At 36.2% G+C, this 21,806-nt stretch overlaps 1 protein-coding gene across 1 annotated transcript; it reads left to right on the top strand.

The window, feature by feature from the left end:
- The first annotated feature begins 1,218 nt into the window (after nucleotides 1-1,218).
- Nucleotides 1,219-19,897, top strand: LOC110453263 (papilin-like). The gene is made up of 3 exons (XM_021502145.1): nucleotides 1,219-1,600; nucleotides 11,831-12,121; nucleotides 14,217-19,897. Exons 1-3 carry the CDS (start codon nucleotides 1,267-1,269, stop codon nucleotides 14,219-14,221), a joined length of 630 nt encoding a protein of 209 aa, XP_021357820.1. The 5' UTR covers nucleotides 1,219-1,266; the 3' UTR covers nucleotides 14,222-19,897.
- The last annotated feature ends 1,909 nt before the right edge of the window (nucleotides 19,898-21,806 follow it).

The raw sequence follows: 21,806 nt of genomic DNA, 5'->3' as shown, positions 1-21,806 counted from the left end.
TGTGAGATTAATACCAGGTGAGCGATGCAGGCCCATTGGGCCTCTTGAACAGTTGACAGTAAAGGATGCACTGTGATGCTGGCGTGGGCGAGTGGGTCAGCACCCCTACACAGATATAGGGATTGTCAGATGTAATGGGTAGCATGGATGTATCATTGTGGTTACCGGATGACACATCAGTGTTATATATATTGTGGTTACAGGATGTACCAGGGACAGTAGATGCCGAGGGCTGTATTGTAATGCTTGGTGTTGGTCAAGTTTTGTTTTGCCTCGAAGCTGTCATTGTTGCTCTCAAAGAACTTGGATAGTTGTATTCGATAGTATTTATAGGCAGCACTCGAGAATGTCATTACGATTCCATTTCTGTAAGTGGTCTGTTTAATACTACAGTCATTCTCCTGTTTTCCAGCTCCTCAATTTTCTCTTTTAAGTGCCCTCTTTTTAGGTCACCTGAGCTTTAGCTCAAGTGACCTATTGCTATCCATTTTCGTCCGTCTTCGTCCGTCGTCCGTTTACATTTTACATTTCAAACTTAAAGTCAAGTTCTGCTGGGCCGATTGAACTGAAAGTTGGTAGGAATGATCGACTCATGGTCCTGACAAAGTGTTGTTATTTTTCAGGTCAATCAGAAATCCAATATGACCACCACGGCTGCCATTTTGAAAAACAATTTCAAACTTAAAGTCAAGTTCTGCTAGGCCGATTGAACTGGATCTAGAGCATTCTTTGGCCAAGGGAACTCAATTTTATATAAATGGTGGGTGTGGACCCCTTGAGGCAGAGGGCCGGGGCCGAATAGGGGGAAATAGAGGTAGAACCTTTAAAATCTTCTGTAGGAATGAAGGATTATGTCCATATTTGGTGTGGAGGATCCTTGGGTAAAGAGGAACCAATTTTGTATAAATGGTGGGTGTGGCCCACCTGGTACCTGAGGGGCGGGGACCAATACGGTAAATAGAGGTTAAACCTTTATAATCCTTCTCCTACCATAGGGATGAAGGAATTTCTTCCCAATTTGGTCTGCATGATATTGGGCAAAAGGGACTCAATATTGTATAAACAGTGAATTTATCCCCCCTGGGGGCAGAAGGGATGGGCCCAATAGGAGAAACATGGCAAATTCTTCAAATACCTTCTTCTTCTTTACAAATGACAGGATTTTGTCCAAATCTGGTTTGAAGCATCCTTGGATGAAGGGGAACCAATTTTGTATAAACAGTGTGAGCCTCAAACATCCTATTTATTTGTATCATATAATCACCCATGTCTTCTTTTATTACAGATGCCTATACCGTAAAAATCCTCAAAACCTCCTATGCCATCACTGAAGGAACTACCTTCACCATTCCATGTTCTGCATCATCAGCTGCATCAGCTGCAACAGCTGCAACAGCGACAAGTTTCTCCTGGGAGCGTACCATCGATGGTCGAACCTTACCAATCCGCATTGATGGTGCTCATTTCTCTGGAGTTACCACTGGCTCTCCATCTCTGAACATCATCCAAGCCTTTATCACAGATTCTGGAACTTACACCTGCGTTGCTTCTAACTCCGCTGGAACTGCAAGGACTTCAACACAGTTACCTGTTTCTGAACGTAAGTAAATAAGTGGGCATTGACTTTGATTGTTATGGCATTATTAAAACAATCATGTAATTTGGATGACAGTGGCGGAAGCTTACATTTATTTTCTTATTTTGGTAATAATTAATGTAATATTAGTTTGCTTTACAAGCAACCATTTGGGAATTGAAATAAAAATGCTGGGCATGAAAAATCTAATACAGATATGCTACAAGGATTGACCTTGGGGTCTGGCATATTCCCTTGGATCTCATTTGGAGAATATTTTGCCATGATTGCTTAGATATCCAGGTGAGAGATACAGGCCCTCTGGGCCTCTTGTATATAATATGGTATTATTGTAAGATATAGTTTGATGTAGACCGAGGGGTACGATGTAGACCGAGGGGTATATGGAAAAGGTTTGATGCTTGGCTAATGCTAAAATAACAGACATGAACGACCGACATTTTCTGTCAATTCTACTCTACGCAAATCTTGATTTCCTACAGAAAATGTGAAAAATTCATTGTTGTGTACAGTAAGGAATCCTATATTAAACATATGCTTCCAGATTGCATAGCTGTCAGAAGACTCTATTAAATAAAGACTTCTTGAATTACTTCATTGTGAGACCTGTCATTAAGTTAATTCCCTAAAGAAAATGTTCACATCATCGGGCTCATAATAAAATTAAGGCTGAGTTTTGCAATGTATATTTGTTACATTTGAGATTCCTGTAAATGGAAAAGATAACCTGATGCGATTTGTTGTTGAAATTTATTTTGTCAGAATTTCTCATGTAAAGATGAAAGTAGATTCAGAGGCATGAGATTCATTTTCCATACAACGTTGTCCTCCAATAAGCCAATGATGAATCAGAATATTGACCTTTACTAGGATTGCCAGTATCGTCATCATATCATAATTTTGTTGGGGAAATCATTGTTGCATATCAGGGGCTGCGGTTGCAAAGTGGTTGAGGCGTCTGACATTCAGCTACCACTAGCCCTCCACCACTGGGTTGCGGGTTTGAGTCCTACGTGGGGCAGTCACCAGGTACTGGCTGTAGGTCGGTGGTTTTACTATGGGAACTCCTGCCATAGCTGTTAAAAGAACGTACAACAGACACTCCAAATGTTTCATATCATGTCTCAGAAACTATGCTAAGTCTATGGCAGGACATATGATAAGGAAATGACTGACTGGTTCGCCATCAACTTTGTCCCAAGCATAATGTCCTAGCTATTTCACCTAAATTGTGTACATTGGGAAGGTGGCGTGTCTCATACTGAAATTTCATAACCCTATACCAGAAATCATCAAACTACATTTATGGATATTAGAACAAAATGACATTAACCATACGTGGAATATTCATGTTGGGCAATTGTAATTATATTCAGGTATGGCCACTGTTCACTGTTCAGGTGTATAGAGTTCACAAACTCTCAGAATATCACAACTGTTTTATTGTGATGATTTTCTCTGAATGACAGATTCATTCACCTGTTATCAGTACAGTAATCAGACTTCAAAACAGCAAGTCATCTCAGTCTTACCCAGTACATCTGTGAGAGTACTACACCAATATATCAAATATAGGCCACTGCGACCAATATTTTCACTGATTTCGATTAGACTTTGTAAGTTGATACAAGTTTGAGGCTTGCAAACATGAAAAATCTAAAACGAGTATCATCAATCTAAAATGAAGGGAAACGAGTGTCAGATTCTATAATACAAAGAAAACTGTAAAATTGTGATCTGAAACGAATATTTTACACTTGGTCCTCCGAAACGATGAAAATTGTGTTTGCTTCACAATGACGTGATGTCACATTGATTGTTCCTATTCGATTGTGACGTCATTTCCAGAGTGATATTACACACGTTGCATAAACATAATTTATGTGATTGCTTTATGACACTGCATAACACAGTATTCATATGATAAATACATTTAAAACATTTTCTAGTTGTTTTCTATATTTGAAGTTGACTTCATTAAAGGTTTTTGCTGTCAAATGTAAATTTGGAATGAGCCACTTAGGTCCTGTATAACGGGAAGTTTTCGCTGCAATTAAATGGTCACCTTTTTCGCCCTCCGTAGTTGGGGCAAATTGATCATGAAAATGAACACATGTAAACAACATTATATACATTAAAAAAATTAAATGTGAAGGCTGAATTTAGTTTTTGGCGAAATTTGATTTTTAATGATCACCTTTTTCGCCCTCTGTAGTTAGGGCAAATTAATCATTAAAGTAAACACATGTTAACAACAATATATACATTAAAAACATTAAATGTGAAGGGCGGATTTAGTTTTTGGCGAAAATGGATTTTTAATGGTCGCCTTTTTCGCCCTCTGTAGTTAAGGCGAATTGATCATTAAAGTGAGAGAAAAAAAACATAATATAGATTGTAATTAAATGTGAAGGACAAATTTAATTTTGGGCAAAAATGAATTTTACTGTCAAAGGGCAAACATTTCCCGGTATACGGTATGTACTTGCATGGCTTTGTATGTCATATCAAAGTTGTGACTTTGTATTTGACATACTGCTCCGCGTCAAATTACTTCTGTTGAATACTGTTGCTAATGTCAGCGTGTAAAAGCTACAGCTTCTATCATTATATTTCCCCGTACCTCGCTGGTAAAAATGTTCAAAATTGATTTGTGCTTCTATTGGAGGGTTGCATATTTTTGTATGCTGTCTCTGATTGGCTAGAATTCTGTGATAACACAGAGATATTACATTGAGGATAAGAGAAGTAAACTGTCGATTAAGGTAGAAATGTTAAAAGATATGTTTCATTTGGGTAACAATGTGGTCAGAAATCCCAGATTTAATAGTAGTAGCTGCATAGCTGGATAACCATATTACTTGTTGTTGTTTGATGGTTGGATAACTGGATTTGTGATGACTGGGTGGAGAGGCGACCAAGTAAGCTGTGTCTTGATGGTAGGGTAACCAGATTAGTGGTGTCTGGATAGTCAGATAACCCATTACAGGGTGCATGCTACAGTTGTGGGATCGCACAACGTTACACGATGTGCGGTGTGCGCACGATGTGTGAACGATGTGTGCACGAAGTGCGAACGATACAAAATTGTTGGTGTAAATTGAGGAATGCATCAACATTATTTACGGTTGCATGTGTTTAAACACAAACTTTATTATTTAGTATGTTTCTATATTCTAGCTATATCTATAAGCTTATCTTTCTGTCTATACTTTCTTTAATTAAGAAACGGTGTTTTCGTTGATTTTTAAACAATCTAAATTGACACATGTGAAATAACAACACGGTCTCGGCAATACAGGTAAACATAGCCACTTTGTACCTGTACTTGGACCGTAGTTACCCCCCGCCCGGAGCACTTACGTAACTCGCCAAAGTGTGAAAACCAAATGAAGGGGAGCTATAGACCAAAACGAATGCAAATAGCAAAAGGTCCAGTTATGTTTTATAACGGTCATACGGTATCACATAGCAGTTTTATGTGTCGGGCACAGGCCAGGTCAAACTCCAGTCACTCATCAAATTGTTATTTACCTGTTCTGTTACCTAGGAGCTAAACCCATTCTTGACAGGGTAATGGTCACTTTAACACTGTGTAACACGCATTGTAAAATTGTACATAATCTTAATTATTGTGATGAGAAATTACAGTAAAATATACAATTTACATTATTCCATACGAACCTTCCGTATTTTTTTCATTCCGTAATATTGATCAACAAATTGTACCGAATCGCACAGTTGTGCGTAGAAAAGCGCACCACGGGGCGAACGATTGTTAAATAGCACAGTTGTGCGTACCATCTGTGGATGATGTGCGGACAGTGTGTGAACGATGTATGCACGGTGTGCGAACGGTATTTTCGATGCGTTGTGTGGTCACACAACTGTACCTTGATAATTGTCAGTTTGTCAAGTAGTACCCGGTACAAACAGATTAGTGGTGTCTGGATAATCGGATAGCCCAATTACAGGGGGCATGATACCTTGATAAGTGTCAGTTTGTAAAGTAGTACCTGGTACAAACAGATTAGTGGTGTCTGGATAGTCAGATACCCCAATTACAGGGGGCATGATACCTTGCTAAGTGTCAGTTTGTCATGTAGTACCCGGTACAAACAGATTAGTAGTGTCTGGATAGTCAGATAACCCAATTACAGGGGGCATGATACCTTGATAAGTGTCAGTTTGTTGAGTAGTACCTGGTACAAACAGATTAGTGGTGTCTGGATAGTCAGATAACCCAATTACGGGGGGACATGATACCTTGATAAGTGTCAGTTTATCAAGAAGTACCTGATACAAGCAGATTAGTGGTGTCTACATTAAGGAGACTCGATCCTGTAAGCTGCTGGATAATGAAACAGCCTTCAATACCTGTGGGTGTAGAGCTCTTCTGTGTAAGAAGACAGTTAAGTCACCTCACAGACCTCCAACAATGCTACCTTTGTAAACCATGGTCAGGAATAATAAAATATATGACCTGTATCTGAGCGATATTAATAGAATAGCTCACCCCCTTGTTGGTGAGATAGGGGAATCTCAACCTGAGGGGGAAAATTTCTAAGTAGCCAAACACGAGGCTTTGCCGAAGTCATCCGGTCAGAGGTCAGGGTCAAAGGTCAAGGTCAATTGAGCTTATGCCGTAGTGCGGCGTCCTTCGTCCGTCTGTCCGTCCGGCGTCAATATTTTACTTTAAACAACCTCTTCTCAATATCCAAAAGGCCTAGGCTGATGATATTTGGCAAGTAGCATGCTGGGATAAAGGGCTACCAAGTCTGTTCACATGAATGACCTTGACCTACTTTCAAGGTCACAGGGGTCAAATGTCTTGAAACAACTTCTAAGAACTTCCTCTCAATAACCAAAATGCCCAGGGTACGGCTATTGGGCCTGTAGCATGCTGGGATGAAGGGCTACCAAGTTTGTTCAAATGAATGACCTTGACCCACTTTCAAGGTTAAATGGGTCAAATGTCTTTAAACAACTTCTAAGAACTTCCTCTTAATAACCAAAATGCCCAGGGTACGGATATTGGGCCTGTAGCATGCTGGGATGAAGGGCTACCAGGTTTGTTCAAATGAATGACCTTGACCCACTTTCAAGGTCAAATGAGTCAAATGTCTTTAAACAACTTCAAACAACTTCTTCTCAATAACCGAAAAGCCCAGGGTACTGGTATTGGGCCTGTAGCATGCTGGGCTAAAGGGCTACCAAGTTTGTTGAAATGAATGACCTTGACCCTTTTCAAGGTCACAGGGGTAAGATGTCTTAAAATCTTCAAACAACTTCTCCTCAATACCCAAAAGGCTCATGGGACTGACTGAATGACCTTGGTCCACTTTCAACCTATTGTTCTTGTTCGACATTCAAGGTCACAGGCGTCATATGTTTAAATCTTTTAATAGGTTATAATGTATCAAACACTGATATTCTGTCTGTAGCTGTATTTTAGTCCACTTTTAAGATTACAAATGTGAGATTAATACCAGGTGAGCGATGCAGGCCCATTGGGCCTCTTGTTTTAGCTTTTCACTAATGCACAATTTGTTATGACATGATGAAGCAATGCTGGTCAGAATTAAACATGGAGTCAACTGACTAATGGTCAAGGTCATTGGGTCAAATGAAGAGGTTAAATTTTGTAACTTTTCTCTGGTGAACATTTCGTTATGACACTTTGAAACAATGTTGCTCAGAATTAAACAAGGAATCAATTGACCAAAAGTCAAGGTCACTGGGTCAAAGGTGAAGGTTAAATTTTATATCTTTTCTGTGATGAACATTTTGTTATGGCATTATGAAGCAAAGTTGGTCGGAATTTAACAATGAGTCAACTGAATTAAGGTCAAGGTCACTGGGTCAAGGTCAACTATTGTATCTTTTTACTGATGAACATTTGTTTATGTTATTAAAAAGCAAAGTTGGTTGAAAAAAAGTCAAGAGACCAAAGAGCATGGTCACTGGGTTAAAGATCAAGGTCATTTGGGTCCAAAGGTCAAAGACAACGTGAATTTCTGACTGTGACCCTTGCTCTTGATGGAGAAGGTTATTGAAGGTGAAATAAAACATATCAAAGCTAACAAATGAGTATTGCACCAGTATTTACATTTCTGTTAGCCCAGCAAATATGGAGGTGGAAGGAAACAAGACTCACATCATTGTACATGTAAAATGGATATTTTGCTTTTTGAGGTCCAAATGTCAAACGTTAAGCTCAGTTATATGGGCAGATTGCTTCTTGATGATTATGGGGGATATATGCCACAAGACGGAGCCCTTACTGACCTGTCAGTGTTCTAGTTAAGAATGATCTTGACCTACTTTCAAAGTCACTGGGGTCAAATATGTTAAGAAATTAAACAACAATATCCTAAGAACCATTTATACTAGATTCATGATACTTGAGTATGTTTTGTAGACCAGCAGTGTAAATATTTTACCAGGGCCAAGTGAGCTTAGCCCATGGCGCAGCGTCCGGCGTCCATCGTCCGTCAACTTTTTCTTTTAAAACGCTACTAGTCCTGAACGGCACAGGGGATTTCGACCAAATTTGGTCTGGAACATCATTGGCCAAAAGGTTCTCAGTTTTGTATAAACAAAGGGTATGGTCCCCCTGGGGGCAGAGGGGCGGGGCTAAATAGGGGGAAAATAGGTAAATCTCTAAAAATCTTCTTTTCAACTAATAGAAGGATTTTGACCAGAAAAAACCCAATTTGTTTAATTGGTATAAAAAAGTGCATGTGAGGTATGTGTAGTTCTTCTTGCAACTACGTTTCTTGTACTCATTTGATAAATCTGTATGGTACTCAGCAGGTTTTAAATTAAAAAATAAAATACCAGGTGAGCTAGTAAGGGCCATTGGGCCTCTTGTTCTCAATTACAGTAATGAGGTCGAAAGTCCACTTTAAATGCTAGTCAGGGGTCAAATATCAACATGGGTGAAAAGCTTAAACAATCTTCTTCTCAAGTTCCATATGGCCCAGGGGCATGATATTTGGCCAGTAATTACCTGGGATGGAGTGCTATAAAGTTTTCTCATTTAAATGATCTTTACTTGCTTTTAAGGTAACTGGAGTCAAATATGTTAAAAACTTCAAACAATAATATCCTGATAACCATTTGGACTAGAGTCATAATACTTGGGTATGTTTTGAAGACCAGCAGTGCAAATATTTTTCTCAATAACAGTTATAAGGTCAAAGGTCAATTTTAAGTGCAAGTCGGATGTCAGAGGTCAACATAGGTTAAAGGATTTAACAATCTTCTTAAGTTCCGTACATCCCAGGGTCATTATATTATACAAAAAAAGTTATCATTTATCCCCCCACACCCCAACCCTTCCGTTAGTGACCAACTGTACAGGGACATAGGCTTTTGCTCATTATACCACAGTTGCACTTGTTATATCATCACTTATTGGTAAGTATTTGCTTTAGACAGCTGTCAAACTGAAATAAACTAGCGCTGGTTCGATGCTGGAGCGGGGGAAAGACCATGGGAGGAAGGTGATATATTAAAACAGAGATACAGTATATATTTTACAATATGTGTCTCTGATTAAAACGATATATACTTGCATCTTATATCAGCGACACCATTGTCTTGTCTTGTTGTGTGGTAGACGGTCCCTTGTTTGATTGGAGCACCCTATGACATCACAGGTTCATAAAATTGATTATCATTCGCGAAGCGACCATCAGCCAGGCATACTATACTGTCTATGTGTTGACTCGCTAATATATGCAGATTATAAGAGTTGGTAAAATCACTACGGCACGAAACATGCACTATGCAGCATGCAATGTATGTACACACAACCTTAGGAGCAAGTCTATATACAGTCAGATATTATATGAGTTAATAGCCTGGCCTTGACAAACTACACAGTGTTAATTATGATTGAATGTCGGTTTCCCAGCCCAGCCCTTTCTTTTTACTGGTTGGAAGAATAGACAAAATACCTTGACACTTTAGATGTAGGGCATGACACATCCTGCTGGTTATGAATTCACAATCAGAACGAAATGTTTTATGTATAACATTCGGGGAGTCTAGCACTATTGATAGATCCACAGTTATATCTCCAAGTGTTTTTGGCAGTCCGTTGACGAATGGAATGCGTATTTCATTGAGCGACTCAAGTAGGTAATGTTTTCTAGACACAGTAGGCAGGTTGAGTCAATAGCGTTCTGGTTGAACACATTCCTATTGCTCTGTAGCATATATGGCCCTGTCAGAAGATGCAATGTTGTTGGTAATCTTTCAATGTCTCCACGATCGGTTGATACTGATCCCAGCACTGGGTGATTATCAGCCCCACCCTAAATCATTCACAATTCAGATAAGTTAAGGAACTGAAGTACTAATGACCTGTCTGTGCAGCGCAGCTGTCCAATACCTATTGATACTAGATTCGAAGCTTAACTTCCATGCCGACTTCAGAATACTGTTTTCGAGGATAGCATGTGCGCTGGGTAGGTTGTATACTGCCAACAGATCCGAAATTTCGAAGAACAAGCCTCGATCTTTCGATGGTTGTAGAACCTGCTGGCGTCTAGCGATGTCCCGTTCAATAGAATCAGATGTAGCCACAAAGCCAAATAACTCCAGCATTCGTTTATAACGGCTCTCAACGGAATTGTTCAAGTAAGGATATAGACGCCCATGTCAGCTACACTGTCCGGAATTCAAAGTATCTGATTTCACTTGGTTCTTAGTTATGCATATCAAATTTTATGACTGATCTGAAAACCAAGATGCTGACAGGCAGCCATCTTGTTAGGGCCCCGCATTAATGAGGGTACCCTATTCCGTTTTTGCGTATTGCAGAGTTATCTTCTCTTGGGAGCATGTATTGATTGTTACGTCATTGGTTTGTGCGAGAAAGTTACGTCGTTTTCTCAAAAATTGATGACGTTACTCTCACAAACAAGTGACGTAACAATCAATACCTGCTCCCAAGAGAAGATAACTCTGCAATACGCAAAGACGGAATAGTAATCATGGTGTCTGTCAGTTCATCCGCCTGTCCACTTGTCCGTTTATCCGTCAGCACTTACGTTTCCAGAGGTTATCTCATGATCCAGATTGCCAAAATTTCTGAAATTTCACATGGTGATACACTGTGATATGCAGATGTGCAATAGTGGTCTAAAAAATTCCTAGGTCAGGCCTAAATTAAAATATTGTTTGTTGCCCTTTCCTGGCGGACCCAATAAATTCGTTCCGACTGAAAAAAATATATTTGCATTTACCGGCAAAAAAATTTTTTTAATTGATTTTTCGTTCTGACCGAAAATCTTATATTTGTATTTACTGCTCAAAACTTTTTTATCAGCATCCTCTGGTTTTATCTTTCCCGTATAAGGTTAAGCCCGTTTAGTATCACGGGAGCGTCTGACTTGATCGCAGGCATGATTTGAGATTCAAAGCATTGGTTTGACATCGACGTCGATTGTTTGGAAAGCATGACGAACGTTGCCCTGTGTGTCACAATGTAATTGAAGAGTAGGGTTCATTCAAGAAACCGTTGGTCCAAAACAAAATTATCAACGTTTGTACAAAGGAAGTTTGGGATGATGTTGCAGGGGGGTTCTTGGTGATCAAAATCAGGATGGCCATGTTAACGATGCCTTTGAAAAGGGACACGTCACAATGAAATTGCAGTGGTGGATCACAGGAAATGTTGAGGCAGATTTTAATGATACTGTTTTCACAGTTCTCAACTTCATTAATAACTTGAAATTTGTAACCATGTCAATATAATTTCATTAACGTCGACAATAAGTTTTGTCATTTTGTATTAATGTCGAAATATTTGGCTTGGCAGGACATCTTGCTGTTTCATTGGTTACTTTAATATATGAGTTTTGAATAAGAATGCTGATCGCATTATAATTGATTATTATCAACTTTTGAAATATTTGACTGGACATGTTTCTTTTTGTTAGTTAGTTACATGACTTTTGAATTAGAATATTTATTGATTTATTGCGTGTGGTTTACGGCAAGTATTTGTTGGCGTAACTTACGTGTGTTTCAGCCGTTTTGGCTGGGGTTTGATTTCCCAATCAGATGTGAAAAAGTTTGCACGTTTGCATGTTGGTTTTCTCTGGGTACAACAAGACCCTCCACAAAACATTCTGGTCAACAAGATTGATTTAATTGCCTTGTTGCATCATTGTTGTAAAATAGAAAAAGTTTGTATTTACATTACTTGGAATTTTACAGGTCAAACCATCATCCCACCTGTGTATGTCCAGAGTAACACTACCCATACACTGACCCGTCCAGCTGATGACAAGGCCACTAAACTGACATTGACAGAACCGGGAGGTATCCCATATGTCACGGGTACCACTGTGGAGGCTGGTCTGAGTGGTAGTGTTAAACCCTGGTTATCTTCCAGTCACACAGGAGGGAGTTATACACTGACGTTTGCAAAGTTCCTGCCCAGTGACATGGGGATATATACAACTGAAGTGGACGGGATTGTGGATACACAGATAGCCATTGTACAAGGTAAATTTTAAAATAATCAATTCTATAAGCTCGACTGGTCCAAAGGACCATGGTGAGCTTATGCCGTACCGCAGCGTCCTTTAAAACGGTACTAGTCCTGAATAGCTTTTTGGATTTTGACTAAATTTGGCCTGGATCATCCTTGGGCACAAGGGGCTCAATTTTGTATAAATGGAGGGTGTGGCTTCTCTGGGTGCAGAGGGTTGTGGCACAATAGGGGAATTTGAGGTTTAAATCTTTATAATCCTACATCTTCTGTACTATTTATGGGATTTTATACAAATTTGGCATTGACCATCCTTTGGGAAATTTGAGGTTTCTTGGCTGTGGAATCTATGGAAAATTGCCATATAATTCAATTGAGTATTGGAACTACATCATGGATTTGTACATCAATGGTTTCAATACTCCATGGAAAGAGTCCATGGATAAATTCCATGGAATTCCATAGATATACATGGAAAATTTCCAAAGATTTAACTGGAGTAGACAGTTAAATGTGATGTTGTGAGTATGCGTCTTACTATTTCTGCATTCCTTCTGTGATAATGATGCTACTTGGTCCATGTCTTCATAGGTTTCGATAAAACAACTTTTGAGAAAGGGAACTTAACTTCATATATTATTTTGTGCACCTCAGTCAAGAATTACAAATTTGAATTAATTCAAAATTTCAATAATTTCGAATTATAAGCATAAAATAATTCAGAATCATTAAGTTTGGCAGATCACGAGCACATCCAGCACTGCACATGTAATACCAAACTGGCCATCAGTCATCATGTTTATAATTAACCTTTAAGTCCATATTTATTGACTTAAGCAAGTCTACACGATCGCATTTGATCAAGACATAGTAGACTTCCTCAAGTCCATTTGATTACATAGACCCTAAAGACAACGTAATTGAACAATTTACAGACATTATTACAACAGTTATTTCACACAAGATCGGGTCCACTTTGTCTCACACATGCACACTTGCATATGCACCTTTGCATTTTTAACCTTAAATTAAATTAATACGTTGCCAACGTTAGTATTATATACATATATTTATTCTTATTCCTACGTTTTCATTTTATTTTATATTAATTGGGAAAATAGTTGTTCTTCAACTAGTGATGGTTGGCTATCATGGTTATCTAACCCGAGTTAGTTAATTTTCAAATTTTGTAAAGGTACGAGGTTTACTGGGTGTCTTTTACAAATTTGATATTAATCTATGAAAAAAATGCAGGGTAAATCAAAATTATCACACTGACAAACTTATTAGAAAGATAACGTTTTATTTACCACTTCTGTTTTACGATCGTGCTGGTTTAGAAAGTCAAAGACAGACAATGTAAAAGCCTTGTGTGACTGTAGGTATAGAAGTAGGTATCTAATGCAGGCTTACCTATACTTACAGCCTGTCTAGGGTGGTCTCTAAATAAAAGATGGCGTGCAAAGGAATGCAAGTTGTTAGAATATCCTTACCTTGAAAAAACATATCTCATAATGCTAGTATTGCGCTATAGCTAGACGCTTTGATTTATTGGAAGCTTAAATGGTAGTGGGAGTACTTTTTGTCGAATTTAACGTTAAAAAATGGTTAAAAATACATTTCAAACATTTTATTATTTGTTATCAACAAAAATACGTATTTTTTAAATGTTTAAATAGTAATTTTGTGAAATTGTTATACATGGGCAGAGTATTAAACATCAATACGTTATGTTGTTTTTGAAAACCAATCACAAATCACTAGAAATACAAGATGTGGTAAACAATTTAATGCACCATGTGACAGATGCGTCCAGCTAGAACTCTTCAGTGTTTCTTGATGCCAAAATCACATTGCTTAAAAGACTTAAATGTTGGAATAGGCAAATGCTCTGCTCATGTATAATGGCCACAATCTGCATGGTATTCATTGTTTCAGTAACTTCATTATGATAAAATATTTTATGTTTTACTTTGATACCAGGGTTGTAAATTTATATCACTAGAATATTTCAATGTATGCTAAAATACCAATTATTCGAATTAATATTAAGTGTTTTGAGTTGAGAATGTTGCCATGTACTAATTGAAGCCGTCCATCCAATTTCAGGTTGACTCGTACGGTTATGTTGCTCCCTGTGATGCAACAATTTCTGACACAGAAAAAGTATTTTATAAGAGTCAGTTGTAAAGGTTGTCAGTTGTGTATCATGTTGGTCAGCAGCATTGTTTAATATGTGTTTAGTGTGAATTGTCATTATTCCGTCCATAATTGTCTTGAGAAACTTGACCATATCTTAGATGAGGTGTGTACGTATATTACGGTGAAGTACAAAATGATATCTAAGATTTGATCAGATACTGATGATATGATGTGTTTACCCACGCATAGTTTTAGTGTTAGGGGATAAATATAAAGTATTACCAATGCACAGCGCGCACTTTGTCTATGCAAGTGTACAGATACACTTTTGACTGCTACAAACTAAAATAATTGTATCAAACGATACAGTGTTTCTTGTTAAAAATTCAAAGTTATCCTAAAATTTCATTCCATATCCTTAAGTTTAGACAAACAGATAGCCCGGACAAGCAAAGGTCAATTGAGACGATTCTTATCCTTTTTTCTTGAAACCAGTTAATCTATATGTAGGTCTAATTGAAAATATTTTTTCTGAACATTGTATTCTTGATCTTATATAAGTTTGTGAACACTTCTGATGTGAAGACTGATACAACCGTCCATACTATAAAAATGGCAACTTTGTATGATAAGTACTGTAGAATGTTTAATGTCTATGTATCTTTGAAACTTTGTTAGAAGATAAGACTCGTCTGTGATGACGGTCTGTGTATATATTACAAAACAATGTGTAAAAAGTAGTGTTTGGATATTGAAAAAAGTACAAACAATTAAAGAAAGTACAGTGTTTGATTTTATCATAAATTTGTTACTGTTCCGAGTTAAGGTTGAACGGGATCTTCTGTATTTGTAGTTGTATGTAACTTATTTAGGAATTCAAGCACATTTGCAAAAAAATGTCTATCACAACTGCGACACATACTGTCCAAAATTAAGTGTTTTAACAACAAAGTAAAGCATTATAAAAATTCTGTTTACACAACCAATAAGAGTTTCTATGAGACGTTTCGATGTCTAGTACGGTGTGAACACTGTCACATTCATCAGACAAATGACCAGTGAAGCGTATGCACATTAAGGTGTAAAATGTGTACGAGGTGTCCACAAAATCGATGTCGTTTCGGTGACGCTGTAAGCGATTGTACAATATTTTTTTTATGTATGTACCGAAATGTCTCGAGTCATCGAAACAAGTCTTACTTATCAACCTGAAGAAAATGTTTAGAAACAAAGTGAAGCAGCATTCAGAAGGATTTTCCTGTGCTTTCTGTTGCATTTTGACTACCTTTCTTGACCCTACCAAACATCAGTTGAAATTTCCCGTCATACATTCGACTTAAAAGAACGGTGAACGATACGATTAGATCTGGAAGAAAAAACAGAATAATTTCAGTTCTTCAAAATATTCACCTGTCTTATTTCTTGTGAATTATTGTATTAATCTTTAGCGTTTGAAAACGAAATGTTAACATTTTTTTGTATAGATTATATTATTTATTTTTGTCATATCATATGTTGTATATTTTCTTCTTAAATGTGCACGTACATTTTATATGATTCTGTTGTTTATAGATATTTTCTATCGAAATTATCTAATTTAATGCATAGAAAACGCAAAATGTTGTGAGCCATGCTGGAGGCAAAAATAGTGAAATTTCAAAAGTGCAGGATAAAGTCAAACAAATGTAAACAAGTAGAGGGGGAAACGAGATCTGAATTGAGTCATTAATGAATTATGTCCAGGAGAAACTTCGTAATAGAGTAAAATATAATTCAACCAGGTTTAATTTATGTATTATGACATATTGTCTTGAATAAAAGAAGTAGCATTCTAAATATTTGGTACCATGTACTCGGTAAATAATGGAATGACATTGTGAATTAGTGACGTCATACCATTTCTTTCTAAAGGCACTATATATATTTAATTTGTAAGCTGTATTGATTTTAACAACTGTACTGTCATGCTTTGTAAATATCTTTGCTTTCTTGCCTTATACATCAAAGATGACCCTTCCGGTTGATTACATTCATATTTCTAATTTAATCACATTAAAACAGACCATGGTTTGTCATCAGTATAAAAATTCCTCTGATATCATATTTGGTGGGTACAGTATAGCAGATTTTGTATAAAAAGTCAGTCAGGTTTATAATAAACAAGCCGGATACAGATTTACAAGGAAAGGCTATGTCAGAGTGATGCTGAATTAAGTCGAATATTACGCGACTGAAGGGAAAGTCCTTTATAGTCAGTAAATGAGACGCAATTGATTTCTTTCAACATACGGTACTATTTCGGCAGTTAGTTCATACACCACAAATACGTTGTTACAAGCATGATCAATAGGTATTCAATATATATATATATATAAAACAGCATGACGACATATTAATAAAATTCAATCAGACTGGATTGCTTTTTGTCGGTGGTCGGTGTGTGGAACTTGCAGTGCCATATATATTGTACTGTATAATAGTAGCAATACTCTCAATGTTTTCTTTTGTTAATTTTACACATCTCTTCACTACTTTTGTAACGATGTATATTAAAATATAAACTAAATTTTGTTCATATTTGTAAATAATCAATTATGCATAAAAATATATCAAATTTTATTTTGTACATTTGTGAAAAAATATGTGTATAGTTATGCAGTAACCCATGGAAGAGTCTGGGGACAACGTTTTCGTGATTATGACGTCAGGTGTGAAAAATCTCGGGGGGGGGACAAATTTAAAATACACAAGCATTTGAATTACTATTCTTTTTGAAATAAAGTTGGTTTTGAATGGCCTTGTTAAAGTTCATAGAAAATATATAGTTTTATAGCCTTTTGTGATTCATAGTTATATACACTTCGTTTATTCCGGACATTTTGCTTGAAACTTTCAAGAAAAAAATACCAATTCGTACAGTAACTAATTGAATAGGATTTCTGATTCAACCAGTTTGTCTGAATAAAAAGAAATGTCTAGGTGAATAAAAATGAAATATCTCTTGACATTAATGAAATCGTAAGGAAGGTATCTACAAAATTATTCTAAACTGGCATCCGGAGTAACGAGGTTCCCTGATAAATGTAACGTATAAACTGATCAAATATTACTATGTTATATCATAATGTTTTACATACGTCATATGTTGTTATAGCTTGATTTTTGCAGCAAATATATTAACAAGTGCCGATACAGTTTTAATATGTAATGCAATTGTTTACGTTGTGATTTATTATTTTTTTTAGATTGCCCGCTACCAAATAAGAATTTATAGAAAAATGCTTTAGGAGATGAATGAAAATATGCTAGAATAATGGCATCGAATATAATATTTTGTAATTTTGAAAACATTAGAATGTTTTCTTGAGCAATTAGGCAACTCCAAAATTTGTAAAACATGGTCAACTGAAACGGTTGATGAGGTATCCCTTGATAGAGAAAACACGTGACGTTCTGATATTTTACATTTTCAATGTAAACAGATGTTTTATATATTCTAGAGAAGCTTCGTAGTTATTGATCTTATCAGTTTAATACATTATCAAAATATGATAACTAATTGTACAACTTTGTTTAACCATTTGCTTTTTAGTGTGCTCGATTGTTTTTAATTGTTTCCCTATTTACGTTATGCAAACATGCAAAACTGCACCATGTCAGCACGATTGGTAATGATACACGAAAGAATGATGAAATGTTAGCTACGTCACAGTGTTATTTTGTGACGTCATTGAATTTTAAGAATTTAAATATAATAAATTGGAGGTAAAAGAATAGGGGCCGTATTCATGAAACCCTTCTTATGCTTAAGATCAGATTCTGGGCTCAAGCGGAGTTTTGTTGTTCTGTTGATAAATCAATAGTACTGCAGATTTTCCCCATTATTTTGATCATTTCAGGAGAGACTTAAAACAGAATAATGTGTTCCATGTCTACACTACACTCTTTGACCGTGTCACTTGATGTAAGTAAGCTACAAGGAGGTTGGTCTGAGCACAGAATATTTGTCTAAGCATGAGAACGGTTAAATGATTAAAGAGCCAGGTTATACCAAAAAGACGACTGTTTGGGATTGTTTGTTCTCGTATTAAACAAAACATGGTGCATAACTCTAAATCTGTGATCTTCAACGTCCTCTAGTCGTACTTGACTCTACGTCTTTAGTCACTAACTTTAGAATGTACATTATACCATTATTTTAGCTGTTTTATAGTGTCATGTATTTTACATTTTTTAAATTCTTTTAAAGAGAATTGTATTGAAATTTATCTGAAATTATGTTATCTTTTCAGTCATTTTGAGTATCATTTAACGCTACAGTTTCTGTGGTTGTGGTTTGAGTTTAAGGTTTAGTAAAATATTCTGATTTTTTTATCAAATGTTCGACTTTTTAGTAAAAAATAAACCACTTAATTATTGCTATGAAATTCAGGATCAAAATTGCTTTCTATATTTATTTTCAACTGTTTTTACATTTTGTGAACTATAACCGAATAATGTATTGCTACTTAAAGATTTTATTTTTCATTTATAGATACATACACAAAAACTTGTTATTACGAATTCTATGACCACAGTTTCGATAATGTAAGGATTTAATTCGAAATACGTTTTTTTTTTTTAAATGCTGAGATATGCTTAAGCATGTGGCTGTAAGACCTTTATGGCTATGTGCGAAGTTCCGTATGTCAACTGAGAACAATGAACACATTTTTGAAAAAAAATTGACTTTGGACCTACGATTAATTTAACGTTCAACATCGTAATAACGAAGTTTGACTGTATTTGATTTGGTTGTACTTTAAGGTGACACCCCTGTATTATAAGTGTATAGTTTATGGATCGTTTTATTGAATACAGTAATTGGTTTACAATACTATTTGAATAAGTTATGATTTTAAAAATTAAGGGTGGGAAACGCAGACGTTTTTTCATTAATCTTTATTTTGAGTTCTTCAAACATAATTGTTAAATATACTGTCTTTTGTTTGCTTAACAATGCACATTTTTGAACCCCCAAAAAATCGAGATTTTCCCTCAATCACTTGTATTCTACAGTAAAGTTGTTTCCTCAGTATTTTTGATTTCGCCAATTCAGATTTCTACGAAATAAGATGTTTTAAAATAATCGCAAATGTGAGGTAATTTTCGGTTTCTATAGTATGATAAAGAATATATTCAGTGTCGCATGCGTTAATAAGATATGCCGTGTCATACAGAATGTGATTCCAAGGTAATTTAGCATTAAACAATGAAAACTTGAATGCAATCTATCGGTCTATTCTACGTTAACCTCAAAGCAAAATGTTTGCTGCTATCATAAAATAAAGTTTCTGCTATGGGTGAGATTTAATAACAATTTGGTTTTATCCGTATGGCTTTGACGAAGCGTGTTCCTATTGAATGTTTTTATTCCTGTTTTTTTTAAACCGATCCTTATCTTTAACCGGTATATTGCTTAACATATTAATTGATGTAAAAGTTTGTGATTACCACCTAGTAAATTGAAATATACATGGGTATCATCTTATTTTAGATTCATTAGCTAGCAATGTACCAGATACTATATTTTAGCTAGGTATCCTATATTTTATACATATTTCTGTGTAGATGTTTATTAAAAAAAAAATAAAGATCATTGATCTCTATGTTTGATATTTGGTTGTTTCTTTGTATTGCCTTCTGTATAAGAATAGAAACGAAATACCAGATCGTCATCGTTTCATGAAAATAACAAGCGGAATCAAACAACGAATACAGATGGCAATACACTATGTTTCAGGAATTTGCCCCTAGCCCGACTCCGCCCCCAGGGAATTAGACTTTCAAACGGTTGTGTAACGATCTATATAAATAATTATTTATGCGGAAATGTAAACTTTTTGGCATCGAATGTATTGCTCATCTTAATGTATACCGTCCAATCCAGAATATCGATCACAACAAATCTCGCACACAGTGAACAATTGTTTATTATGGCAGACATTGAAACTCCTTAATTCATAAACAGATGATAGCTTAACGTTATTTCAATCATTGATAACACACCACAAGTATTGTACGTGCTTACGATATAGGTACCTATGATGAACTCTATAAATCAGGACCTTATTAATCTTAATCAAAGTCATCAGTGTCGACCTTGTATTACAGTCAAGCTACGGTACCACTAGGATTTAGTGGTATCCCTATACTGAGCACTCGATTACTGATAACAGTAAGGCTGAAGTACAACTGTTGTTATATGCGTCTTTTTACTGATAACTTAATAAGTGATAACAGAAAAATCAAAGTACAAATGATGTTGATAGCATCTATGTACGGAACACCAAATGATTGATAACGGTGAGGGTCGTGGGTTCGAATCCCGTCGTGGCAGTGTGTTGTATCATTGATACTTTACTCCGGTTGTTCCAATCTAAACAGCTGTAAATGATAACGTGTTTGGGCAGTGCTGGAATTGTTGAATGCTAGCTGTGTGCGCCTAAATGGCAGCACCAGTTGTATGCAGGGAGTTGAGAAAGACATTGGCTGGTTGCAAGTAACATAACTGTAATGATATCTGATTCTTTAGAGATGTCCAATACTCTTCTATTCGTATAATACATCAAGCCATGGTGTTAGTATGACATAATATTGTATCAGTCCGAGGTCAAACGTGGACAAACATTAGTTGAATTGTTTACTACCCAGTAATAAGTTAAAGCATGTCTAGTATGAGACATGAATGTTAAACGTGAATATCTCGTTAATGGAGATAGATGATAGTTAACTATTAACTCCCGGAGGGGTGGTAATGGTACGCTTGAAGGTGGTTATAAGAACCACTCACGTTTTCTTTGTCATTGTGTAAGATTTCAGGTTAATGTATAAGGATACCCTACGATACATGGGTAAATATAGCATTTTACGTTACATTACCCGAATCTGATATGTATGTTCATTAATTCTAATAGTTCTTAGGTTCATAAACTGTCTTGTGAGTGTCTTTATATGATAAATCACCATAGGAAAAACGCATTAAAACTTTTCTGAATAAGATACGTTAAAATAAAAGTGGACATTGATAACCATCTCAAAACCAGGTAGCACAGTCACTTTAGATCCAAGGTTTCAGGCTCACCCCTTCATCAGGGATCGGATGGTCCTGATGAAAAGCTAAGCCCGGAAGTTTGGATGAAGAGTGACTGTTGCCATTTATTTTGTTATGTTCCCTATATGAACTTCATGAAAGATATTTATTAAAATCTTCAAAACTGTTCAACATAGACACCACTGTCTCTAAACAGGACTAAACAGGAACCTTTCTTAAAACAATTTACAATACAATAAAATAAAGAGGATCTTGTATTGGATCAAAATTTCATTTGACGAGCCAAAAAAATAACAAATTGTGACGGGTTTTTAATGAATCAAGTATGAAATGCGAACAAATTTAAGATCCTCTTTATCTTATTGATGTAGAATTTTCCAGAATATTTATGAACCTGTTTTCTCAAATTTGATACTTCTTTTTTGACTACTGTTTCCGACTGCAGCAACATCTGCGCCATCACC

Source organism: Mizuhopecten yessoensis, unplaced genomic scaffold (genome assembly GCF_002113885.1).
Source record: "Mizuhopecten yessoensis strain PY_sf001 unplaced genomic scaffold, ASM211388v2 scaffold7213, whole genome shotgun sequence".
Lineage (NCBI taxonomy): Eukaryota > Metazoa > Mollusca > Bivalvia > Pectinida > Pectinidae > Mizuhopecten > Mizuhopecten yessoensis.
Note: the sequence above shows the minus strand (reverse complement) of the source record. Positions and strands in the feature narration are given on the sequence as shown.